Source organism: Acanthopagrus latus, chromosome 23, assembly GCF_904848185.1.
Source record: "Acanthopagrus latus isolate v.2019 chromosome 23, fAcaLat1.1, whole genome shotgun sequence".
In the NCBI taxonomy this organism is placed as follows: domain Eukaryota; kingdom Metazoa; phylum Chordata; class Actinopteri; order Spariformes; family Sparidae; genus Acanthopagrus; species Acanthopagrus latus.
Window position 1 is genome coordinate 20848658 of NC_051061.1, and position 27668 is coordinate 20876325.

A 27668-nucleotide genomic window follows, 5' to 3' on the forward strand; every position below is an offset into this window, starting at 1 on the left:
GTTCTTTAGTCTCTTACGAAATTCAGGATGTAGATGTGATCCAACAGTAAAACATAAAATTAAGTTCTGTTATTGAATATTTTTGCTGTACTCATTATTTTTGAGGCGAGTGGTGCATGACAGGAGCAAAGTGTGAACCATCTGCTTTAATGTGGAGCTCTGCCTCTCTTTCTGTAACACTCCTTGCTTTACAAGAATTAACAGTTTCAAATTAAGTCGCCGTGTATTGGTCACAGAATTTCTCTCATATCACTTGTATTGAACTCAGATGTAAACAAATGTGCTGCCAGCATAACAAAAATCTAGCCAGTTCATCACAGCTTAAAGTCTCTGGGAGTAACTTTCCACTAAAGGGGCAACATCTGCACCTTTTACATTTAGCAACACAGATTTAGTTAACAAATGCCCATGTAACTGTAAAAATATTTCAAAACTCATTTTGCCACTCTACATCTCTAGTTTAATTGAATAATTTAAGCAGTGAACAAAAAAAAAAAAGATTTCTAAGCGTGGAAAAAAGTAGAAACTGAAAGAGAATCGATCTATAACGCAAAAAACACCAAATCCTGTCCACTGGAGAACCTCAATCATACAATAATCTTCCCACAGCACCAAATGTCAAACCTGTAAACCTTACGTTGCCTCCCGGTTATGTAACAAAAGACCTAAATAATATTCAAAATAGATACAGAGTTATCATGAATCCTGTGACACAAAGGCCAAATAAAATTGGCATCTCAACCAAACATCAAAGTTTATAAAAGAAAAAAAAATAAAATACTGAAACATTACACAAACTGTACAGTGACATCCATTACAACAGGTAGAAAAAGGGGGAGGATGATAATTTGGTGTGGTGATAACGTTATTCATTAGGATACAGTTGTATGAACTGCGATGAGTAACAAAACCAGTAATTAGATGTGGGATATCACATGTGACCAGCTTATAAGCTCAAGTTTTGTTCTGTAACATATGATTCAACAGAGTCTTGACTGACACTTAAATCTTCATAAGGCTTTACCTTACTATCAAAAATGCTTTGTTATTCACATAACAGTTAATGTATAAAATAGTTCCAAAAAAATGAAAAATCCCAAAAAACGTTGCAGGTTTTGTCTTAAACACGAGTTAAGAGTTTTACTACACCCAGTGCTGCCTCTTTTTTGGTAACAGAGGAGAGAGAGAAGCCCTTGCCCAATTGGCCATAGAACAATAAAACAAATTAGTTGTGGTTTTACCAGAAGGTATTCAAATACAGGTAAAGGGGAGAGCATACCTTCTATGCTCACAATCAAAATACAGGTGTGATATGACAGTCCTCACTCCACCCACCCTCCCTCCCTCCCTCCCATGACGCCCCACAACAAAAAACCCCAAAAAAATCAAATCAACTTGAGGCATGACAACACCACACAGAGAGACACAGATACAAATATAATTCCCTCCTCTCCTCGAACTGAAAAGGTGGCTGTGCACCAACTTTAGCGAGACACAGAGTAGCATTATTACATTGCTGAATGTGGTATTTTTGGTTTTGGTACAACAGAAGGTTGTAGTGTGTTGCCTCGGGCTCACAAGCTTAAATGTTTCAAGATGGGGAGGAGATCTCAGCTGAACCCCACCTGGTGTGTCATTGGCTGGTGGAAGCACCCAGTCTCTATAATGCTTACAAAGGTCAGAGGGCACCAGCCAGTTTGACTAAGACATCCCAAGAACACTGTACACACGCCCACACAGAGACACACATCATAGCAATACATGATGCACTTTTTCCTTTTTGGTCTGACTGTAATAATTATACCCTTTATTTTTTTTGTTAATAAAAACGAAGCTAAAAACTTGGAAAGTTAAATGAAAACAATAATATCACGCCTAGAAGTCCTACATGCATGGAAGACAGTCACGTTTCTAAATTTCATGTCACATTTGTCCCAATAACACATCAGTGCCCCACAATCTCTCCGACCTTCTCCTAACGTCATTTAGATGCTTTATTGAGCTCATTTTTGGTGGTGGCTGGTGCATTCTTGGTGAAACAGCATTAGAAAATAGCCTACAATCAAATAAACTAGTAGACAGAAAGCAAGAAGTTAAGTCTAAAAGCCATCTACTAACACCCTCTATTGGTTAGCAACAAAAAGGGCTATTAGTCACATCCACTCAACCAAAGATATTCTTCCCCTCTCTGCCCTTTCCTCCTCTTCTCACCAGCCCTATTATCACCTGTCCTGTCTGGTTTAGAACAGTGATCCCCTTAACTACCCTTAATACAGGTAGAGACACCCATAACGAGGATGCTAACTTTTGTGCTTGACACATCTTTTTATGTCAGCTCACAATGAAAACGACTGAAAAGTTGTGAGGTGTGTGTTATGGAGGAAGGGGTGATGCACATTTGTGCATATCTCAAGTACTTTGAAATCTCCAACAGAATGAAACATCAAGCTATAAAGGTCTGGAAGATACAACATCGTCTTGTGTTGTGTTGAGTTGAGTTGGCAGAGGGTGGTCTCGGAGGAACAGCTGTGTTGACAACTACTGGGGCAGCACTTTGGTACGAGCAAGGTGAGCAGAGCTCCATGGTGATCCGTATCAACAGTTTGGCTGTCAAATGCCAAGGCTTCAACAGATACAGGCAATCACACACAGTTTTCCAAAGCAAAGGGTCGAGTGCAGAGGTCAACAGCACATGGACAAGCTGTGTGAGTACTGTGTGAAGTTAACGTGCATATACACATAATGTACAGACATCATGATCATCTACACAGCTGGGTCAGTGGTTTTCAAAAAGTCCTTGATAGTAAAGATGTTTGCTATCTGTCTCAGCATCGGGAAGCTCCATCCCTCTTTTATTCCAAGTTAAAGGAGCTTCTAGCATTGAAGTGGAGCTGTGGGGCGGAGGGAGAACTCCTCCTAACTACTGTTCGGCTGTCCTGTGTTCCAGCACAGTGTGTGTTTATGAAATGCGAGTACAGCCTTGTGTGGCTGTCTAGTTGAGAGACGAGGGAGTAGTGAAAAATGAGGACAGAGGATGGTAGTCAAAGCAGACTGCAGTGGGAATGAAGTGATGGCAGGGAGAGCCACCGAATCAGTTGGAGGTGTCGGAGTGGACGCTGCCAGGAGGACCAGGAGGGGAGGTGACCGAGGGGGGGTTGGTGGTGTCCTGCCAGCTGTTAGCCTGCAGACAGTCAGGGAAGAGAGTGTATTTTGCATGAAGAAGGAGTTTTATAATTAGTAGTCTAAATCAGCTCTATTTGTGCTTACAAGCCAAATGATGCAGCCTCAAGATGGCTTAGAGGATGCAGACAAAATGATTTTCATTCTATGAACTACTTATCTGTTAAAACATGATGGTAGCCAATTAAACGTGGCGTTTTTTTCCGTGTAAGGAAGAAGATCAGATAATTCAGGTGCATACCAGTGTAATCACATTTTAGAAGCAGGTTCCTACCTTTATTTTTAGCCAAACTTTGGAAAGAATTGCACAAATAAGAGGATGCATCACTGGAATGAAGTCCCTTCCCTTCATTTTTAAATGATCTTTCATTTTATCCACCTGCTCCGCTGTGACTTTAGATTGCTTTCCTACTTTGCTATGTGCATATGTAACATAAAGATAAATTTGCTTTCTCTGGAAAAAATATAGCTGGGAGAATCAATTTTTCCTCATCCTCTACACCCAGCTCCTTGATCTTGTGATGTTTAAGAAATCGGCTTACTTGAAAATTTCCACTGTAGGGTGGTTACTGTGCATGTAAGCACAGTTATTTCAGCATCAAGTATGACATTCCTGAAATTAAATTCTCTTTGGAAATACTTTCACAAGAAACTGCTTGTAACATCCCAGGAAACACTGATTTGGTGATCTGCAAGTCGAAGTCATCTAAATGTTGCGGTTAAAAAGTTTTGGACATCTACGTCACGTTAACCTGTTTTCAACAGCATTTCAATGACTGTATTTCAACGTGCACTTACAGTTTTCATCTGACTGAATTATAATCATTAAAATGTAAAACTATTTTTATGAGTAACATAAAAAAAATGATGAAATTTGTCCTGACATGCAAAACCAGTGCTTGCTGGTTCTCATGACAGGAAAGAAACAAAAGCAAGTCACAATAATCTTCTTTATATAGCCCAATATCACAAATTTGATCGAGGAGCTATTTAGTCTGTACAGCATATGACACTCACTATCCTAGTTTGACATTTTACATAAAAATCTCCAACTATGGTTATGGTTTATCTGAACATATCCTATTCATCACCTACACCACAAAAGGAGCCTGTGCTTGGTACTCACATCCAGGCGATGAGGGGTGTAGAGGCCACTACCCGACAGCTCCTCATAGCCGCCCGTCAGGTGTGTAGCACGGTGCAGGGTATCCACCTGTCACAGACAAAACACACCCACAAGTTTCAGTACAAATGTCAGCAACAACATTTAGATAGCTAAACAAATGGTTATGCTATCAGCTTAAATGACAACAGGCTAAAACACAGGAGTGGTGGTGTCCACAAACCTCTACTGTATGCATCAGAGCCAGTCTGTTTTTCTGCTAGTGAGTTCTCCGATTTAAATAATAGTTGTTTTTAGGCAACGGAACCACTAATCATTGTGGCTCACTCATCAACTTCACAACTCCCCATAAAACCACTTCTGCTCTAAATCCCATGAAAGACTGCAGCTGAAGCCAAAAGCTTATCTTGCATTTTTATTAATACAGTAATATATCTTTCTTTGTTTCAGTCCTAGACTACCAGCAGAAATCTGTGGATCCCTCCAGAACGAATAAACTGTACACATCTATTAACAGACAACAATCACAATGGACAGTTCAGTTTGACAAAATTGCTTCTTGGTGTGCACAAGGGGGTGAACAAATGGAGAGATAGGATAGGTATGGGAGGGAAAAATGGAGACTAAAAGAGCAGAAGGCTGTAGAAGGTTTAGAGGTGCAGGAGAACAGCGAAGTAAAGACACTGACTATTAAGTAATAAATCCCAAGGTGGAAAAATTCCACCTTTATGTTTACAACTATTTGAGCCTTGACGGAGGCTCTCGTGCCCCTCAACGGGTCCAAGAGACCTGTGCCAGGTCTGACACCATGTAAAGTAAATATGAGTAGGGACTATGTGAGCGTGTAACTATTGAGGGATGTGCAATAAAACAAACTGACATTACTCCTCTCGAGTGAAGCTATAAGCTCCTCAGGGCTCGTTGTACAGAGCAAAGAAGGGTCAGCTTGTGTTTGTTTGTGCTGGGGGAGGATTTGATGGGGTCAAAGGTAAAGTCAGGACGGGATCTGAGGAGGGGTCAAAGGAGCTAGGCTAAGGGTAGCTATCCAGGGATTCTGGGTGGCTGGGTTAACAGCATTGAGGTCAACTCTGCAGCTGTCCTCAGTGCATACCTGCGACTGTAGAGAGGGGGCGATGTTGAGACCCTCCCCGTTGAGTGAATGCAGGCCGAGGTAGGCGTCGCCTGTGTGAGACAAACTGTATGACCCCGGTGACCCTGCAGGCAATATATATAGCCAATATCCAGTCAGGTCCACCACAGTGCCATGGGGTCAAAAGGTCACTACTGGTCACGGACACTGACTGGACCCAGCTTCAACATGAGGGTCAGTGTTCTTAACCATGTTGTTCTGAATGGAATATTTAACAGGCCTAAAAGCCTGGTGTCTCCTCGGCATACACACACACATCAGCTGCACAGAAAAAAATAGCTGAAATGCGTTCTAGATAGATAATAAAATAACAAAAAAAACCTATGTCTATGTAATTGCAATATGTGCAAACAAGCATTTTACAGCTGCAAATAGCTAAAAGTAAATTTTCGTTTCCACCCTTCATAGATGGCCGTCATCCCCAGTGAAGGCAGGTGGGACAGAATTGGAGACCGAGTGCTCATTCCTCATGTTGTGGTCTCATTTAACCACATCTGAATCCCTCTCCACATCAGAAAATTCTGGTTGGAAGCCTGAATGCTCCGTTTTGATCAACTGTGTGATGCTCAGATTCAAGACGTGGCTTGTAAGTGTTGTGGTACAAATGTATGCCTTCTTTAGTAAGACATCCTGATTCATTTAGTGTCAGCTCATTGTGCTCCCTCTTACTATGTTAACTTTTACCATTTTTTTTTCTCATTCATGAAAGACATCAGCTCTGGTCAATGCAGGTTGCTGTAGAAATGCCATTGTTTTGTCACACCTTATTTATAAAAATACCCTTGCTCTCACAAACAACTTCAAGTTTAGCTTGTACCAAAGTTTCAATCAACACAGCTGTCCAAAGTGCTCCCGATTTATTCTGAGTACTTAGAATCCATAAGAAGGGACCTGAGTAAACGCATGAGGACATCCGAGTGATCACCTAACTGATCCATTCAGCATTTTCTTGGCAAATTGGGGTTTCTATGTTATCAATATGTGCTGTGTTGAATATTTGGTTTAAAAAAAAAAGATAGATGCAAACAAGGTGGCAACTTGCACAGCAAAATCCAATAACTTGAAAACTATTAATGGATGATTTGAAGTGTGGTACGTAGCAAAACTGAAGCCTGTAAATGAGAAGTGGGGTTTGAGAGTAAATGAAATTGAGCATATGGTACCTGAGTTGGGCGTTGCGGGAGAGTTAGCCTGGCTGGCCTGCGCAGACACGTTGGCAGCATCCACCGCTGTTTTGACTGCGTAGAGGTTCGCTTCCTCCTGGAACTTACCAATGTTCTTCTTGTAGCGTATTCTCTTGTTGCCAAACCAATTAGAGACCTGAGGGACAGATGAATGTCAGATATTCGAATGCATTGTTTCCTTCACTTTAATTTAGCTGTCACAGAATCCTTGCTGTATCTCGGCTAAAAAAGGAATGATATATACTTATATAAAAAATTGATTAAAGCTCATTTACAAACATATACAGCTATAACACATGTATGAATGCATGTATGTGAAACTGATCCTATTTCCTATTTATGTACAGCACTCTGTCCCAGCTATGGCTGCTTAAAGTGCTTTATAAATAAAGTTGAGTTAAGTTGAGTAAAACAGACACATGGTTCTCTAAAAAGACAACAGCTACAGTGTACTTGAATTTATGGTTAAAAATGGTGTTAGCCTCTCACCTGAGACACAGTGATCCCACACTTTTTGGCCAGTTCCTCCTTGGCTTCCTCACTGGGGTAAGGGTTGGACAGGTGGGAGTAGAAATACTCGTTCAGCACCTCTGTGGCTTGCTTGTTGAAGTTGCGCCTTTTACGTCTGTCACACAGAGAAGAGATAATGACCAACATGCTTGGAATGTACATAGCTGTCAACATTGTCAACATGCTCTGATCCCTTCAGCCTTCAAGAAAATTACCAGTCATCTAACACAATCCTAGACAGTAATAATTCAAGCTAGACACACTCAGACAGACCTGGCATCAAGGAAGCGTGAACGCAGAATCATGACGGCCTCGCAGGTGCTCTGTTTGAGCTGCATCTGAATGGAGCTGAACTTGCGGTGGATGATGGCCACCATGCGCTCAATCTCTTTGGGAGAGATGGGCCGTGTGCGAGACTGCTCTCTCAGCAGGTTCATTACATGGTTGGTGAACTCGCTGCATGCCTGGACCAAGGAGAGAGAGAGACAGACAGGAGTTGAATGCTACTGTAAAGAGAGAAAAAAAGATTCTGTCCAGTGCCCTGACATAGTTTTGATGATATGTAGGCCTCAGCTGTCTGATGCTGCTATAATTGGATCCCTTATATACATATAGATACACACGTGTAAATTAACGCACAATCTATAGGCAAGACTTTGGTATCAGAAGCGTATTTCATTGAGCAGTGTTGACCAATCATGTTAGAGCGGAGATTTGTTGAATGCAGTTAAACATCCATGTGAAGCAAGAGAAGTGGAACACATTGCTGTTTGTTTCTGAGATTATATTCCAGACAATTGTCTGGCAACAATATAGCTTGTAATAAGATTATTCACGCCTTCATTAACAAATATCTTTTTATAAAGATTAGCTTAAAAAAAATGAGGCAAGAAAGAAGAAGTCTTAGTCCAGATATCCATTATCTTGATATTTGCTGTCTACATCGTGGGCCCTGAAACATTGGCCGTGGCCCCCAGAGGTTGACTTGTTGCCAGACAATTGCTGACGGGTACCGAGAAGGATAGTATCATTTGATAAATGATACAGTCTACAGCGATGGTTCTCAAACTAAATCAGTTAAACATCAGTTAAGAGAGGATCAGTGCCATTAAGAACCAGGAGTATGCAGAGCTGAAGACCATAATCAAAGAATGCAGACCTAAGACATACAATATTTGGTATTGTGGTCCCTCAGAGAACACCATCTCAACGCCTGTTTATACCAATTAGTAACTTTATACTTTTACTTATAATGAAGACACCATCTTTATCCACCACTGTTCCTGGTACACATTCTAACAGAACAAAAGTTTACTAATTGCCTTTATTTAGCACAGGATGATTGTTACCAGACTGACCGGCATTTATTGTAACAGAACATGTTATTATTTGCGGATAACAGTACATGATCAAGCATTAACATCTGCTCTGCACACACCTGTTCGTATTTTTCCAGCTCAGAGTGATAGATCTGGCGGATCTGGGCAAGCTTGGCTCTGTAGTCCGAGTGTTCAATGCTACTGTCGGTGGGCGAGCCCCCTGCTGCTGCTGCAGCTGCAGCCGCTGCAGCCGATCCTCCACCCTTTTCTGGTCCCGACACACCCTCTGCTAGCAGCATGTTGTCCAATCGCATGATCTGGGGATCTGGGGGGTCCTCCTCCTGCACGCCTCGTATACTCAGCACTAGACAGGAGAAGAGAGAAAGTAGTGGAGTTAGGATGGCATGGCTAGTATTTATCTGTTAAGGGAAAGAGGCTGGCCAAGCCAGACCACTTTTCTTAGCCTGAGCAAACCTGTTGGTTAAAAAGTTTTTGCAAACTGAAAGACTACACATTTCCTTTCAAGGAGAAGGGTAATAGTGTGGAGGTGCATAGGAAGACGCTTTATCACTGCTAAAATTCAAAGAAGTGCAGCCCTGTCAAAACCCAGTCAAGTTTCTCCCCTGAGTCATTGCTATGAGCGCCTGGCTGAATTCTCAATGAGCCTGAACTTCCTCTAAATCAACAGCAGAGGGCAGTGTGGTCCCTCTGTGGCAGACTGCCAGAGATAAGGGCATGAGGCATGGGACCAGTAATGGGAGTGCATGTGCTGTCACTATGAGCCCCAGTGGCCATAAGTATAGTTATCAGTTGCTGCTCCCCACTACTGCATTATACCAGGACCTCTGTCAGCCCAAAGCCATGCTCTCATCTCTCTCTCTCTCTTTCACACATACACACACATACACACTCCCTTACAGATACCACTCTGTTACTGAAAAGTTTTAAGTACAGACAACCATCTATTCTTCAGAGCCTGAAGCTTTTAACACTTAACTAAATTTTCTCTTGCCCCTTTTGCTTCTCAATCACTCAACTTCAGAAAGTAAGAGAAGAAACTTGGTATCTTAGTACAGTGTCTTGGGGACATGAGTTACTAATAGTGTGAATCAAAATAATGAGATATGAAACACACTATTACTACATCACCAATGTTACCTTTACACCGTTTATTTTCAAAGTGATTTTAATTCAAACTGCACACTATCAGAGATTGAAAGATTAGTTGAGAAATCAATGACCCAAGCGACACAAAATCAAACACCAACTACGTTGATAAATTGATTGTTCCCCAGTTAATTTTCAAGCAACATTCACTTGGTCATTTTTTGCAAAAGTGTAGGATCTTTGTTTTGTATTACCTGAAATGAATATCTTTGAGATGTGGACTGAGGGTCAGCGACTTTAAAGACGTTATACACTTAAACACTTTTTTTTTTTCCAACTTCACAAAATTTAATCAAATCTAATTTAATTAACTGTGGCTCTTAAATTTGATCTAGATATGGCTCTTGAATTTAATCTAGATATTAATCTGCAATGTAATTGTTAGTTACCGGCCTTGAACACATTTCCACTTGCTGGGCAGAAAAGCTTAAGTTTGCGCATTAAGATATCTACATTATGAAAATTAGGAAGTTATCGGTGGAAAGTTTAAATACTAATACAGCGATCAGTCCATGTTAAAATGTGCAATAATAGTAAAATATTGTTTCAGTCACAAATAAAAAGCACTAAATCAACATATATGTTGATCTTTGTCACCAGAGACTTAATTAATGAGGTAAAAGCCAATCTGAAAAGCGATGAAACCAGACAGGATTCTGAAGAAGACAGACACTAACAATATGGATGACAAGATTAATCCCAGTGGAAACTGGGTTAGGCGCTTGTCCTCTTTGAGGATTATGCAAGTTAGTCAAAGCTCATCATGAAAGATTGGGGGTACATTATCTCACTCATTATTAGCACAACTTAAACAATCATTTGAGTCTTTAAGTTGTTGTCAAAGTTTACCCGTAGAGAGTCATGCTGAAAAACAAGTTTGTAGCCATGGAGCAGTCACGGCTAACAAATGAGTAGAGCTGTACTGTAGAGCTAACAGATGTGAAAGAAATGAGGACAAAACCGTTAAAGTGTCCAAGTGCTATGGTGCAGACCGGTTTTTGCTTTTTTAAACTTCATTTGATAAATGAGTCTGTTCCACCATTTAAGGCCTCTCGTAGCAAAAGCGTCCAACTTTCCCTCTCCCCCCTTTTTTCTTGTTCCTTCTTGCCTTTTTCTTTCCTTCTGCTTAGGTCTCCTCTCTCTCCAAGGCACATTCCTGCTCTGCTGCTCCCCCATCTCAGGGCTCAGGAATGCAGTAGACCCAGCCGCCTGAACTAATGACCCTGATTCGCCCATCTCTTTCCCTCCTCTTTTTCTTTCCTTTCATTCACTAACGATCTCTACACTTCCAAGCCAGATAGCCTGTAGATAATTCAGTGATCAAGGACCAGAAGTATTTGTTTTGTACCTGTTGAATCTATGTCTAATCTATGCGATTGTTTGGATACTTTGTTTAACTTCTGAGGGTAGATCAAGTTGTGTATGTACTTCGATAATAAAAATCTAGCACATCCTGACACAGACAACTCTGATTTTATTTAGTTGTGTGGTGACTTCACTGTCCATTCACATAAAACTGACCTATAGTAAAGAGGGCAACTGTGGCTCTTGAAGCCTCTCACCTCTTCCCCCTCCCTTTTGCCCCCACTCCTCATTATGGCCCCCAGCTGTAGCCTAATGCCCCTACATTCCCCTAATTACTCCAATTAAGCTGTGATTACCCACAATTGCACTCACACACAGTCTAGTGGCCTAGTAGTATTATAGCAGCTGTTGAGATGAGTTAAGATACTGCACAAAAAAAGGCCGAGTTCCATGGGGGCAGAGTCTAAAAGTCCTCCACCAGCAAAACAACCATGAGACTGAAAAATATAAAACAGGATAATAAAAAGAAAAAACCTGAGCTTGGCTCACTGCTCGAATCCAAAATCTAAGCAGCATTTCCTTTTGATCAACGGGCTCCCATCATTGCCACTGGGCTGGTTCTGTTACTCAGAGACTAAAACTCAAAGTGCTGTAAGTAATGATACTTAAATCACTTTTTTTTCCTTTTTTTTTTATAAATAGGAAGGGCTTAAGGCCTACATCCAGCTCTTAGAAATCATACCATTATGCACACGTTACCACCCTAGCCAGGCTGTGTGGCATTGAGAGACGGAGCGAGCAACACATACTATGAAATATTCAGGGTATCCAGCTGGGCTTTCACTGCATACATAATCATTCTCATTTCTGCACACCCAATGTGGAAAACGGTGTGCTGTGCAGTCACAACACACAATATATGAAGTGGTGCAGGTAAGGGTGAACAACCTAACCAATAGTGTGGTGCTGTACATTAACTGTAATGCCTTCCGCACATAGGAATAGATAAGACTTAAACGCAGTCAGTATATCATTGCTCAGCTCACAACACAAGCTTTATCCTTGTCTGTCTTTTCCCTCGCTAGCATCCCCTTTTTCACTCTGTCTCCCCCCAACACACATCCCCTCCCCCTCTCCCTTTCAGCGCACCCCCACCCACCTCCCCCAGTGCCCCCCCTCCCTCTGTTCTCCATTTCAGTCGAGTTCTCCATGTGAGCCGCAATCCCTCATGCTGTCAGCCCCCCCTCTCCCTCTCTCTGTAGACAGACAGGATTAGCATTTTAATTGCATCAGCTCCCTTGGGTATTCTCAGCCTTTCACTGGGAGAGAGCAAGAGAGCGGGAGAGAGAGAAGGATAGAGAAGGAAAAAAAGGGGGAAAAAAGGTAAGGAGAGAGAGAGGGTAGAAGGAGAACCAAGGAGAATTGAAAAAAGGAGTCACAGGAGAAGATATGTGTGCGAGAGAGGAGGAGACAGAGAGAGAGAGAGCGAGAGAGAGAGAGAGAGAGAAGAGAGAGAGGCTACAGAAATATACACAAGCCAGAGTACAGACGTGCCAGAGAGCGAACGAGCCAGAAAGAGTGAAAAGCTAGGACTGTGAAAACATCAGTTTTTCCTTTCATTACTGACAGAGAATTCAGATAAAGAGGAATGGGCCATAGAAAGATGATTTTCACAATGAAAATATGCTACATGAATATGTAAATTTCCCTACAAAAACTGCAAAAACAAATCCCAACTGCAGTTCTGGAAGTATGACAGGTAAACCCCTGTTTTAAAACTGTTTGCAGGTTATAAAATAGTGCAAGGGCAATAGAAATCATGCTACAGAAAACAATAGCTTGGGCCAATCTAATACCTAACTATTCTTACTTGTTTTTAAACACAGATTTTCAGCCTTAGGAATAAAGCCTATATTAAGAAGAAGACCTTTCCGAACTTTGCATGACACTGAGGGTGGTTCCCTACAACTCACCAGGTTGAATTTGGTTCTCAGGTCTCATTTAATATAGCATGAGAAAAAATTGACAAAATCAAAACCTGACAAGACCATATCTGACCTTTTTGTTTGAGTCTGACTTGCAGTATGAAGAAAAAAACAGTGATGAGTGGCTTTCGGGAGGGAAAGAGCAGTTTCCGTCTAAGTCCTTGACCTTTAAATCCACGCAATGAAATACAAACTTCACCTTCATTATGTGTAGTTAGTCATCCAATAAAGTCTGTGAAAATCACATGTGCTCATATAATGACTTTTAGTCTTTAGCAATCTGAGCAGGAACTTTCATGCCAATGGCAATGTCTTTACAATATCATGTTGTAATAATTTATTAATGTCAACTTTTAGAAACAAGTTCCTCTGTGCCTATAGCTTTTTGATTTAACAGGCCATTTTCATAGAATATGGGTTGCTTGACAAGAGGCTTGGGGTGTATAAAATGTTGCTGTGGGCAAGTTGTAGAATATGGTATTAAAAATGAATAATTTCCCTGATGGGCTTTTTGCCAAATGGATATTGGGAAAAGGTAAATTTCTATTTCAAAGACAACATAAAAAGTATGTACCCAATTCTTCTAAAAGGGTGTTTTTGTTGAGGATAGTCAACTTAATGAGTCTAATCCATATGCCCATTCCTACTTTAAGCAGCTCAAGCTAATCAGCATCTGTTTGGGTAGTTCACTAGAGTCCTGTTGCACGCAGCCCCCTACTCTGACACACACACACACACGCACACGCACACGCACACGCACATGCACACACACACACACACACACACACACACACACACACACACACACACACACACACAAAGAGAGGTAAGCATTCTGAGTAAACACAGTGTGGTCTGATTAAGGTGTGAATTGGAGAACTCACACCTTGGGCAAACACAACACTTCAGTCCAACACATCATTAATCAGCCCTTAATTAACTAAAGAGAGAGGCTTGGACACCCGAGTGATGACTACGTGTACCCCCCTTGAATGGTCACACACAAACATACTGTCTCTCTCTCTCACACTCACACACACACTAATGATCAGTGGGTGGTGTCACTTAATCTTCACAGATATGTGACAAAAAAAACACAATGCGCTACAATGTCTTTTCCCCATGCCTATTATCTATATGCATAGTTTTGCCAGATTAATTAGTATTTCCACGATAGCCATTCCAATAGTTTTTTAACGAGCCATTACTATAAGTAGGCAAAAAAATATTAATCAGTGAGAGCTAGCTGCATTTAAATACAATTATCAGCAACTTCCATAAGCAGTACAGTGATGCAAATTTAGCTAAGATCGGCACAGATACACCATTTTAAAAAAATGCTAAAAATAAAAAGAATCTTTTTTTCCCCCATTTGAAACTTCACCCAACAAGCATACTCTGGAAATCTTTTCAGGTTTCTATACTTCAAAAATAAAAAGCATATTCCTTTCAAAATATTACACTGAAAGGGCCCATAATATGTGAAAATATAAATCATGTGTGAACCAAGTCCCTCTAAACATATCAAAATGAGAACTCAACTGAATTTAAAACATGACTAATAGTGAATGCATTTAAATTATATTTTCCTCACAATCCCATCCAGATAGCATGACTTGCACTGAATAAACAGAACTTGAGTTACAGAGAGTATACTGGTGTTTCCTTCTAGCCAGTGGTCAGTAATCTGACCAAACATGACCCAATTTGCAAAATAAACTAGCAACAGACCACATACTCCTCTGTTAATTTGGGTTCCTGTGCAAAACCAAATATTTCTAAGATAATACTTTAGTGTCAACATGGCACAAGCACTTAAATGAATAGTGTTATACTATATATTAAGCACTGTTTAGCAGCTGTGACTAAATCTCTAACATGATATCCCTAGTCTAGTACAGTTCTGCACACAGAAAGACGCAGAGACATGGAAGAAAGAATTCGAAATGTCACAGGAGGAAGAAGAGGATGACGAAGAGCACCTAAGCAGGAGGCTTGTTAAAGCACTGCTAGGATCTTCCCCCAGTCAACTCTCATCAGGCCAGCTGCCTCCTGTGCTCATTAGCACAGACTCTTAAGGAGCTCCTAAAGACTTTGTGAAAAATGAACGCTCATTTGAGAGGTCGTTAATTTGCACTGTTATGCAAATTAGGTGGCAATTAAGCGATAGATCAGAAGAGCAGTGCCCATTTATAACAAGTGAACAAGCATTATGACACAGTCAGATGGTGCCAGAGAGAGCTGAGGCTACATGGTTAGTCTGCACAGGTCCGATGTACCAGTTCAGTTAGGAATAAAAATCACTATGCCGATAACATGTCTGGCTGGTCAGGGTGACAATTTACCAGTGGTTTAACAGGAGGGTAGCCTAAATTGGCCTTGCAAACTTGAGCAGAAATAAATGAGTACAGATATGACAAACTAATGGAAACACAAACTATCACCCTCCCAGAACATGGATATATTGTGGATTAGCAAACAGTACAACTGCATCAAACCATCTAGCTATACTGCACAACAAGATTAAAAAGACCATGAGCTTCCTGGTGTCTGTAATGGCCTAATGCATCCTGCTAATCTCGGGGTAACCCCCCCTTCACCAGCCCTGATGTTTCCATCTCTCCTCCGCATTTATGACATGGTGTGAAATATATAAACATACAGTCTGAGACAGCAATGTGCATTAATGCCGAGGGGTGGAGGGCTCCCATCAATTGTAATTAATCCTTAATTAGTCAGGATTAGGAGCTAGGCTCCAACACTCTCCCATCCCACTGCCACCAAACTAATGCAATCCAGCTGAGACCACATTTACATATCTTTAATTAAAGAGACGCTGGCTTCCTTTAAGAGCAAAGCCTAAAAGCAGTGTGAGAGGCATAGAAATGCTGAGAGGGAGGGTAGATGAAATGAAGAGGTAGGAGTCGGCCCTGTGGGTGATCCTCGGCCATTACTGATGGGTCACTCAATATTTCCAGGTTTCTTGTTGTTGGGTATACATTTTTGGAAATTCAAAGTATGTCTCAAGTTTGAAAAACAGGGTTCCTTGTCTACTGTGTCACTGGCCAATATCAGTTCAGCAGTGTGTCTCACCAGACGTTGTGTGCCCACTTATTGGTTGACCCTTTTAATGTAATAAATAACCCCTCTGACGCTTGACGCAACTTAATCAATTTAATGTCATTTTTTGTGTAACGTTATCTTGGTTTTAATTTTTAAAAGTCACATCCAGAGCCCCAAATATTAGGCAAATAGGCACATTCTAGATCAACAGACATGTTCTCAAGTCCTCTTCCAATAAACCTAGTGTTCTGACATCAAGTGTAAATTGTGTTTGGCAAATTGGATTAGACAAAAAAATCCAAGAGTGGCCATTTGTCCTAATATAACTATTAATCAGCCCAATCCATGCTGTTAATTCTTATCAACTAGAAGATACTTTTATACTCTTTATAGTCTTCCATATCCAACTTCCTTGATGCCCCTAAAATGTTGGCCAAGATCATATTGCAGCAGTCTTAGCCATTTTCACATATCAACTCCAGATGACATCTGGAGAATCAGTACCAAAGTTTCACAATTGCAGCACAAAACAAGTTTTCTCACCTACTGGAAATACTGTTTGGTTTGGGTGGCGCTCAGATAGAACATGCATGAGGAGGGCAAGTAGGAGGACTGTTTATACTTATATTTTAATACTACATTCATTTGGATTTATCTGTAATATTAACAAAAAACTAAAAAGGAAAATACAAGCAAGCAGAAGAGTAATTAACAGCTACACTTTTTTTCACATCATCATCATCATCATCATCATCATTTCACAGTGAATTCTCCTGACAATGACCTGTTCCATTCACACATGAGGTCAGTCAGACTTTAGACAGACTCTGTACGAGGAAGCCAATGGGGTAAAGACTGTTTGATACCAAGGCCACCTGATTCGGACATTTGTGTTCACACATCCATACAGCTTGAGTACGGGAAACAGCATATGTGTGAAAGGGGCTTTAAAAGGTGAGCAATTCCACTGAGCTTTTCTCATCCTACAGCACACTCAAGACGGCAGTTTCCCTTGTCAATATACAGAAGGCCAGTTCCTACAGGAATAATGCCACATGGGGAAATCAGTTGGCCCACACACCATTAGGCCTAGGCTGAAGGTTGGGGTGCTCTCTGCCTCCCCAGTTTGAGTTGGGGGTGGGGGGCGGTGGTGTGTCTGTCAGGGCCAGGGGTCTGTGTGATATTAGCCGTCTGCCAATCTGGCTTGGGGAATGGACACCGAGTAATTACTCCTGCTCTTACTGCCTCATCAATCTCCCTGTATCACTCCTGCACCCCCCCCCCCCCAACACACACTCTATCTTTTTTCATTCCCTCCTGCAAAGGAGCAGGGATAGAAAAAAAAAAGCGATTGAGTGGCAGGACACCACAAAACAGAACAGAGATTGCTGAAAAAGCCAATGAGATAATACAGCACCACTGCATAGTAAGTGTAAATAGACTTTTTACATCAAAACCCAAGCGAGAAGTTGTTGCGACTGTACAAAGGTGGATGGCATATTCTCAATACAGTTTCAAGTTAGAGTAAAACTGAAAACGCAGGTTTCATAGCCTAAATTAATAATAATTTGAATTTTGGCCAGAAGCTATTTTTATCTTGTTACTACTTTTGGCTTAAACGGCACTGTATGCCTCCCCTCATAAAAATATAATAAAAAGACATCCAACAGGGTCATAACAACTCATAAAATTTTAGGGCTCTGTTCCAAATTGGGCTTTTTGAAAACTAATAATAATTACGTTATTTTAATGATACATGTGATTCTCTGGACTTCATGTTCTGCACTCAGTCAAAGTCGTTGGAATACAAAAATCGAAATCAATCATGTAATGCCGTATTCTTTCTCACTGTGTGCTACCAACTCACTGCATGACGATTTGGTTTCAACTTTCATGCAAAGTAAATTCAAATGAGATTTCTCAAGGCTTGTGATGTGTTGTTTTCTGGCTTTGAATAAACACATGGCAACTATGTGTGACCCTTAATAGTGTTGTTTTGTTTTGGTGTTTTAACAACTGCAATCATGCTGTAATTCAATTAACAGATAATTGGGGCCATTTGGCTGCTGAAATGGTGTTGTAATGCATATAGACAACTTGAATGCTGTGAATACCCAGGTATGGTAATAATTTGAGGACCGAACATGGTTTGCAAAAACATTACAACCCCAATAAGCTGATTTAACATACATTTAATAGTTCAGTTGCTCTTCAAAAAGGGCATGTGGTTACAGTGCAACATATAAAAAAGCTCAACTTATTCATCACTTAATTATATTCATGAGAAGGTAACATCTACTATAACAATTTTGTAAAAATCCTGTTTGACTGTGTCCTTTATACATCAATTGATAAGCTATCATAACTAAATGGGAGAAGACCGCATATTAAATGTTATGAGAAGTAGCACTAAAAAACCTAAGTTTACAGAGTTTGTCTCACCATTTACCAAACTTTTCTAAACATTAATACGGTGTGATGATGGGTTGACTTTTAGTCGCTTTGCCAACATACTGGCTAAAAGCTGCTGGCTCTACTGGCAGTGTCTGAGATTTTGGCGCTCATAGATGGTTTAAGAAAATAAGACACCTCCTTCCAACATAAGATAAATACTTGTCAAATTAAACAAACATGACCCAGCTGGTCTATTTACAACCAAATACTTAACTCATTATTTGAAGAATCAGGCAATATATCAGCACTAAAAAAAAGCTCACCCAGATGCTGTTAAGAAAATACAGACAGAAGGTAGTGCGTCTATGGCAGAGGCAGAGAGCAAATAACCAGAGCCCCAGACACATTGTTAGGACTCTGGAAAAATTGGGCACCTAGCAGAGCAATACTGTGGCTCAAGTTATCGCCACACTGGCTACAGGCCATCAGGGTGCTCATGTTGTTGCTGAAGGATACATGGCCTAATTGTGATTGGTCAAATACAGATATATGTATATTATTGACAAAAATGGTGACATATTACCTTTGGCAACAGAGGTGAACATTTTAGTCTTAGCTGGGTAAGATGCTGGCCAGTATGCCACCATTTCTACACTGCCAAATAGTGGCATTATCCCAAAGAGTTGTTTGTCAGACAGCTTATCAAGATGAGCGGCAGGTGTTGATGTGTGAACATGTCCAATTGTAGCAGAGAAATACACACAAGCTAAAACAACAAAACTGTATAGCTTTATTTCTGCGAGACTAACTATTTTTATTTTCATTAAAACCCATCCAAAAATAAACAGCAGTAACTGTTCATGCTTGTAAAAGCGGAACTTGAGCAGGGTGACAGAACAGAGTGAATGACAGTTTCACTGTTGTCATGTGTAAAGCACAAGGAATGCATAAAAGTAAGGCGAATTGCCTCAAACATGCCCAAACTAAATGAAAAACTTCTGAGAGTAACTGCAGTGGCTTGTGAGAGATTTTGGCATAAGCTGTCCCATTGCACCAAGAGCTATTTTTACAGCAAATACCCATGAGAGCGAGGGAGAACAGAACTGAGTTGAAGCAAAGCCACTCACTGGCTCTCAACTTTGATCATTTCCTGTCTCTCTCCAAGTGCTTTAATTTCTTTTTTGGAGTGCATCTTTAATAAAGTATTAACAAGAATCAAATTTCACGCAGATGGAGGTCATGTTTAATGTGAGAGCTCAGGACAACGCAGGCACTGTTGTAAAATTAGGGGGGGGGGTGAGGTGGTGGCGATGGGAGGGGGGTACTGGCATTAGCGCAGAACATTTCCTTTACAATGAAAACAATCTAACCAACTGCAGCACTCAGAGGAATTCACCTCCCATCCCCCACACCCCACCTCCCCTCCTCCACCACCACCATTACATTACCATATCAAAGCCCCGAGTTCAGAGCAAGTCTTCTCTTTCAAGAATGGGAGCGAGGCATAGAGAGGGAGGGGGAGAGGACAAGACCGAGGCAGTAGGAGTAGACCCAAGACCGAGTTTGCTTTTATCCCTTTTCGCTGTGTGCGTATGTGTGCAAGGAAAAGAGAGTGTGTATGTGGGTTTGCCAACACAAGTGCATGTTTGTTAGTAAAAAATACTGCAGAAAATCTGTGGAGATACTAGAAGACTACTGATTGGGTCTTCTACAAGCTGCACTGAAGAGAAGTCAATTCACATTCCAGAGGCACATAATGGGGCCTGTAGGGGGTCTGATGGAGTTGCAAAGAAATGCCAAAGCAGGTACACAGAGCAGTTAGGAGGGCACTACGTGGCAGATGGCCAGCACAGTAGAGGCAAAGCCAAAAATCTCTATATCTCATGGCTGGCATAGTCACCTCCAGCATTAATCTATTGTTAACCTCCCTCTGTGCCTTGTCTGTTATTCTGCTCAGCTTACTGTACGCATACTCACAGACCCTCTTCTCTAGTTTGCTGGGAGACTAAATGTGAAAATCAAAGTGAATGGCATTAGGGTAAATAAGACCACTGGTTGCCTGGGAAACAGTGTACCCTGCCCCACTCACTCAAGCCTAGCCTTTACTTTTGTCCAATCACTGGAGAGCAATAATACATTATTGACAGAGGGCCACAACAGGCAGCAGTGCAGCATTTTCAAATTGTATTTGAACAACAGAGGTTTTGCTGTTAGAAGATACACAAGGCAAGTGAAAGCAAGAAAAGCACAGAGAAAGACAAGAACGTAGAGAGACTAGCAGAGGGAGAGGATTAAAAAAAAAACACGCCTTACTTACACTACCATAACCATCAATCTGCCATCCATCCCAGGTCCCTTGAACCACACTAGAATCTGTTAGATAGCTGACTCGAATAGCTAACAAGATCAGAATAAGGAGCGTGTTTACTTTGAATAATTTTAGAAGTAAGAGCAAATCGGAGATATTTACTTTGGCAACAATTCCCATCAGACATGTGTATTTGAAATGCATGATTATTTGTTAAGACAGTGTTGGAATGGTGTCTTGTTCCTTTGCATCAAGGTACTGCATTGATGTGCATAGCAATTTATTCCAAATCCACACTTACACTACACTGTGTTGTGTAGATTTTTTAACAATGCGGGAGAAAAGAACATCTCTTTGTACTGAAATAGCATAACATTTTAACTGTACAGCAATAACCCCTGGAGTTTCCATATCTGCTGGCTGTCAACTAGCTGTGCATAATTTTCTGTCAGATCAGGTTTGATTTTTTTAATGTAATGATTTTGATATGATAGTTTGTAGTAGTGATAGCTGTATCAGTATATGTTCATCCCTGGCCATATTATAGTAAATATTTCGGAGATATTAAACCAACAGTTAAAGCCTGTTGGTTGCACCATTCATACATTTAGTTATATTACTGTTCATCATTTGACACGAAAATTGACATTAATGCAAAGCAGGGCATATTTATGCATTCAGGTACTCAGAGACAAAATGTTAAACAAAATTGTAAAAAGAATATGAATTCCAAGTTGTACACATGATCTACAGTCTGTTCTGCTGTCTGACTCAAGTTTCAAAAGGCACAGATCCACTAAGATTGGTTTCAGCCAGTCAGTATGTAGTCTGGACAGTGGCCAAAAATAAGTTAGGTTTCTATAATTATTTTGCCAAAAAACAAACAGCAAAGCCTATTGATTGAATGATCGTAAACCAAAGTATACACAATACATGCAGTTGTATCAATTCTACTACAGATACAATCAGTAGAGTTCTCTGCAAGGCCAATAAAAAAGTAACTTGGTCCCACAAAAACTGGAGCAAAGGCACAGTACATCTTAGCACGAGGTTACAACCTATGCAGACTGGAGAACACAAAGAAAACGAGTGAAGTAGAAACTCACCCGTCTTCTCTTTGATCTCGCAGAGAACGCTGAAAAGGGCTGGCTTCATTCTGTGACAGTTCAGGGCATGCTTCCTGTAAGAGAGAAGAGGGAATAAGAGAGGGAGAGAGCGAGGAGGATTACGATAAACAGACCTCCATCTCAAGTCATTCCATGTGCTCCCCCATAAAACAGATAGAGGAACTGTATGTATTATGCATATAGCATTTCAAGAGTGTAGTGCAACACAGCAGAGCAGAGCCACGTTATTTAAAGGCATTTCCACTAGCCAAATGCCTTTGTCAGTGCAGAAACATCCATGATGCATCAATCTGAACTAGCAAGAGTAATGTTGTCATTTGGATGCTTTGCACTGTGGGACAGGTAATGATGCCAAACCTCAAGGTCATCATTACCGAGTGCCAGATTCCAGATTTAATACACAGTAATCTAATTTCTACCTCTTACAGAAAGAATCGTTCCATGTAAGTAGATGGTGAGTTGATAGAGAGGATTAGGATTAAGTTGCAATTTTAATTTAATCAGATGTTCTTTTTATTGCAAATCAGACTAATAGCAATTAAAGGAGAAAAGGCAAAACTTCTACATTTCACCATAATCAAATCAGAACACCTCAGCAACAAAATTTCTTCCCAACACACATCCACACACCCATACAGCTTGCTCCAGTTTTAGAACTTGTACGCCTGGAATGCTGTAGCCCCCATCCTAATGCAGCCCTACATGACTCGACACTATAGTCTCTAATGTTACCTACTGTACTGAAAGTGCACACATCAGAGTGCAATGGTAGTTGAGCACATACAGATGTGCAGATGTCGCCTTCTTTCTTTTTATTCTTCTAATTCAAACCACTGTAGGTCATACTGTCCAGTGATTGTTGAGATTGTAGGAGATGTCTTTCTTAACTTTCTGGTTACTGTGCAGCTATGGTTTGCAGTGCTGTTGTAATATTTCATCATCTTGTAAAAAGGTTTTAGTAATTGTGTACACCCCCTGTATTTTTAATGACTACACCAACACATCGAGTTAACACAAGCATTCGAATTGTTCTGTGGTGAGTTTCACAAATCACAACAGGTATCATTGTTTGCAAAAACAAGTGGCAACAACCATTCAAGTATGTAATTGGTTTAACATAAACTTTACATTACTGGTGAAAAACAAAAGCAAAACCAGCATGAGGCCTCCGTTTCTGATGAGCATGAATTGAAAAACATATAACAAGAAAAACCCGAAGATCACCCTAAAATAAAGCATTTCTTTTGCAACAACACAGTAAAAACAACCACAGATGAATATGATTTGGCTACACCTGACCGCAACACCAATTCCAGTTGTGAATGTCCACTGCAGTATTAATGAGGGGACTATGGGGACGACAAAATACTGCGCCTACTGTTTATGCCACGAAAGACTGCCTTTCTGTGAGAATATTCAGGCAGTATGATGTAAAGAGTTATGTCTCTAGCATTAAATATGTCATTTTGTCCACCAAATCTGTCACTGCTGGATTTGAGTTGGGGGGAGGGCTGCCTTCAGCATGGAGGGTATGAGCAGGAGGGGGAGAAGGAGGTGCTCATGCGGTCCTGTACTGACCTGTGCTGGAAGTTGAGTGGCAGGCCACCCCCTGCCATGCCCCCCCCTGCTCTCCCTCCCTCTGTGGGGTCGTCTGATCCACCCCAATGCGCCGGCGAGTCCTCTGGCCAGCATCTGAACATATGGCGACAGGGTGAGAGGATGAGGGCGGATGGTGCGCAGGAAGTGTACTCTGCAACACCAAGTTCTTGCGCTGCCCTGACCACTCCCCATCCCAACACACTGCCACCCTGCACGACAGGGGCGTCAAGCTCACACAGGAGCCACCTCACACATTAATTTGTGGATAATGACCGGGGAAAAGATTGATGTGTGGGTGGGAAACTTGATCCGGGTTAAGTATGATGTTGATAACGACTTTACATCCTAAGTCAAAGCAAATTCTGTGTATTAGCCAACGTGTTTTTGTAATAACAGACTGCGTTTAGTCTTTAAGTCTGGTTATGTTTCAGCCGGAACCTGAAGTAAACCTTAGAAGCAAATTATCAAACACCATAATGATACCACATGTCATGCGAGGTAGTCTGTCAGTTAGTGTATAAGAAATAATGTTAAGAAAATGAGGTTTTATCATCAGAATTGGCTGTATTAATAACATACATACTATAGACAGCACCAAGGATTTGAGCTGCACGTGTCACACATTTGTTTCAAGTAGATAGTACACTGGCTATTGCTCGTCTCTTTTTAGTATCAATCCTGCACATATATGGCATGATGAGGACATGCTCTGAGTGGGAGTTTAGATCAATACAAGCATATAGCAAGGACACCTCTGGCACTTCCGAGGCAGCCACACCTTTAATTGGTTTTTCAGAATAGCCTGTTAACATCTAATATTAGGCCTGCCGCATGATTTCCTAGACTATAATTGGCCCTTTAAATCAAAGAATTGGAATTCACATTATTTGATTCATAACAGTACAACCTGAGTAAATGGTCAGTTCAAATCAATAACAAGGGAAAATAAAGACTGCAAAAGGAAAAAAAAAATATATAGGTATACAGGAAATATCACAGAGTAGAAATATTTGCATCTGTCTGTGAAATAATGCCCTGATTAAGTCCTCAAACTTGTACTGAAAAAATATAATATCCCAGTGTTCATAGGCTGCTGGTATAGCATCATCCCTCCCCCTCACCACCATCTCATTAATAGAAACTCGATTTGCGGACAGCTGCACTCGCGTACACATTATAGGAGAATTGATTGCACCCAGCACACAATGAAAAGGATGAACACCAGGGAGGGAGGGAGTGAAAGAGGAGTGAATTAATTAAGAGAACCAGGTGGTCAAATGTTGGGTGGAAAATCACTAGCTAATGACACATCACACTGTGGCCACAGTCTTGCAGTGGACGGTTGTCTATTGTTGAAAATACTGACGCTTCATCTGAAACTGACCTTATGCTCCTTAAGCCACATGGCAAATGAGTGCGGGTCAGTTGCTCACTGCAGTGCATACTCCCTATAATAAACATACAAATACCTCCAACACATACATGGAGTGACAAGTCATATGAATGAATGATTCCTGTCATCACAGACAGCACTGGGCTGATGCGTGGGACAATTGAGTAATCTTTACCATTACCTTAATGTATCCACTCATTTGCATTTCAATGACCAGTGTTATTGACACTCATTTGATGTGGAGCAGCATTTCAGATACATGTTGTTATAATTAGGCAAATCTAATTTGGCACAGTCTGCTAAGTAATATTTTGAAAGCTTTGGCAACATGACCAGAGGATCCAATTTCATTCATATAGCTCTGACTCAAGCAACTTAAAACACGTACTGCAAGGCACTTATGAAGCATTTTGTATGTTGTTGACTTATGTCTTGATAGTTTTGGTGCAAAATGGACATTTAAGTCACCAACTTTGTATTGTCCTATAAGCCAATGGAAAAATAACACAACTTTGAGTGTGCAAGGTTAGTTGTTTTTTTGTTTTTGTTTTTTTTTTAAATTCAGGGTTTATTTGACTCTACAGCTGTAATCTAATGAAACTATTGTTTAAATCGTGCATACAGCTACAGTGAAAGGCAAGTGATTACGTGCATCATATACATCTACCATTGACAGACTCAGTAGGAAGTTGAAACTTCTTAATTTCACACTTCATTGGAAAACCAATTAGGATCAACTTTATCGCCAAATCTCAGCCAAGTGAGAATGTTTACAAACTAATGCTCACAATTAAGCGCGTTTTGAAGAAACAAAGAACCTCCTTTCGAACTACAACAGCACTGTAATGTGGGTGGACAAGTTATTCTGTGACTAAATGGATTGTTTAAGCAGCAGATTACATTTTAACTTGAAGTTACATTAATGTTGCAATTACGCATTACCTTTCGCGAGCGTTTCAGTTACACGCTTGAGTCCTTTAGCAAAAAAATAAGAAACACACAGCGCACTTTAGCTTAGCTGTCTTGTGTGGAAAATGGCTCTTCGCCTGTCTTACCTGGCCTGTGCTTCGTCCAGGCTTTCGTCGGTGATGGCCATTATTTGCTGTAGGATATCCCCTATGTCTTGTTGAGGCTGACCGAGGGACTGCTGTTTTCTAACCGAGTCTGGGTCACCGACATCGGCTTGTTGTAGTCCACCGAGTCCGGTGAGACCCGTCATCATCCTGGTCTGGTCATCCATACTTTCAAAGAAAACTCGCCGTTTTCCTCAGTCGAAGAATACACACAAATAGCTAGCCTGTTAGCTAGCCAGCAAAGTATCTTCTACGACAAATCATACAATACTTCTTACCGTACCCGACTGCAACGATTAGAAAATAATAAAGGACTATTGTCATAAAACGGATCGTACGAACACGCTTTACATTCGCTTGTGGTTTTTCCCCTCAAGTCAATAAACGCGGCCAGGCTAGCGTTAGCTAAGCGCCGAGTGAAAAGCAGCTAGGTTAGTAGCTGTAGCCCAGCAGAAGAGCAGCAGGGACACACATGCACAGACTGTGTGAGCTTGCCAACAGCGCCTCGCACATTTTCAAAAAGAAATGTAAAAACGAAAAAATACAACAATAGACGAACACTTCTGTGCTCAAATGAAAACTCGCCAAATCTAAAGAAAAAAAAGAAATAAGACGTGAACACGGGGACTAAGCTTTCGGACCGTCTAGCTCCAATCAGATTTCTCCTACCAAAACAGACTACGGTTTGCCATTGTTATTGATGTCGCGCGAGTATGTGGGATGTTCTGGGCTGCGCGAGCGGTGCGCGTCGCGTTGACCATTGAACTCGTATCACCACAGACTGAGAGCTTACGGGTGGTTTAACCAGCAGACTACCAGAGAGGAAAGGAGGGAGGGAGGGAGGGGAGCTACGGATGCAGATACATTTCTTTATTATCTGGAATACGCTTGGCAAAAATGCACAAAAGTAATTCCTACGAGATAATGGTTCAAACCCTGGACTGCATTATCCCTCCAGGTGTGACAAGATCCACAGCCCTAACAAATGAATGTCTCCTTACGTCATCAGCATCGCTTGTCCTCTTATAATAGGTTATAGCATTTTTTTCCCCTCATTAATATCAGGTGAGGTCACCTATTTAATATAATAGATTTCTAAACGAAACTTTGCAGTAAATGTTTAGTTTTAAATCTAAGTGATTACGACAGTGTGTTGTTTGAGCTAATGAAATGTTGTGTAATAATATCTCTGGTGCCTGTGATTGTACATATATTTTAGAAATATATTTTAGCAAGTGCAGAGGTGTATACACTTAAAATCTAAAGCAACCAGTGAAAGACATCATTTGGAGTCAGTCTAATTTAATAAGTCGTACCTAAAAGTAATATGATATTCATCTGTGTGGGCATTTTTTTGCAATTTGACGAGAATTATTCAATATCAGACGGAAAACTGTCCAGCCAAGAATATCATTCTGTCCTAAACCCCCCAATGAATGAAACATCCCATCAGTTTTCAGTATGAAAATGTTGACAGCACAGATTGAAAACAAGTGTCCTTGTTTTTTGCAAACTGGGCAATTCTGCTGTAGTTTATCACTCAGATCAGAGAGACAGCTTTCCAAGACGAATGGCTGGCTGAATGGATGTGGAGGAGAGCAGCAGCCAGCCTTGCTGTACTGAGAAGAGATGATGGGTGTGCATGAGAGAGTAGGACCAAACTGGCAATGGTTTATGCTGACTCTCCACACATCCATCTACTACAATCTGTAGCTAATCAATCTAAAGTTAGAGACAACAAGAATGGAGAATACAGTAAACCCAAACAGTAATTGTTCTTTGCATGTG

General features: G+C 40.9%; 1 protein-coding gene across 2 annotated transcripts; it reads right to left on the bottom strand.

The window, feature by feature from the left end:
• Positions 1-1786: 1786 nt before the first annotated feature.
• On the bottom strand, positions 1787-26663 carry pbx4 (pre-B-cell leukemia transcription factor 4). 2 transcript variants are annotated; one of them, XM_037089796.1, is made up of 9 exons: positions 25863-26663; positions 23394-23507; positions 21795-21868; positions 8586-8830; positions 7421-7611; positions 7127-7262; positions 6617-6773; positions 4307-4393; positions 1787-3181 (listed from the first exon to the last, which is right to left on the bottom strand). In XM_037089796.1, exons 1-8 carry the CDS (start codon positions 26045-26047, stop codon positions 4350-4352), a joined length of 1146 nt encoding a protein of 381 aa, XP_036945691.1. In that variant the 5' UTR covers positions 26048-26663; the 3' UTR covers positions 1787-3181; positions 4307-4349. The 2 variants fall into 2 exon arrangements, with proteins under 2 accessions (XP_036945691.1, XP_036945692.1); XM_037089797.1 differs by lacking the exon at positions 23394-23507 and having other exon boundaries at positions 25863-26660.
• Positions 26664-27668: the final 1005 nt, after the last annotated feature.

Bases quoted from the DNA above. Each gene is read 5' to 3' on its own strand.
- pbx4 (XM_037089796.1), bottom strand. From the start codon at position 26,047: ATGGATGACCAGACCAGGATGATGACGGGTCTCACCGGACTCGGTGGA. The intron at 21,869-23,393 runs GTCAGTACAGGA...TCTCTCTTACAG, and splicing joins CCACTCAACTTCCAGCACAG to GAAGCATGCCCTGAACTGTC. The intron at 8,831-21,794 runs GTGAGTTTCTAC...TCTCCTGTCTAG, and splicing joins CGAGATCAAAGAGAAGACGG to TGCTGAGTATACGAGGCGTG.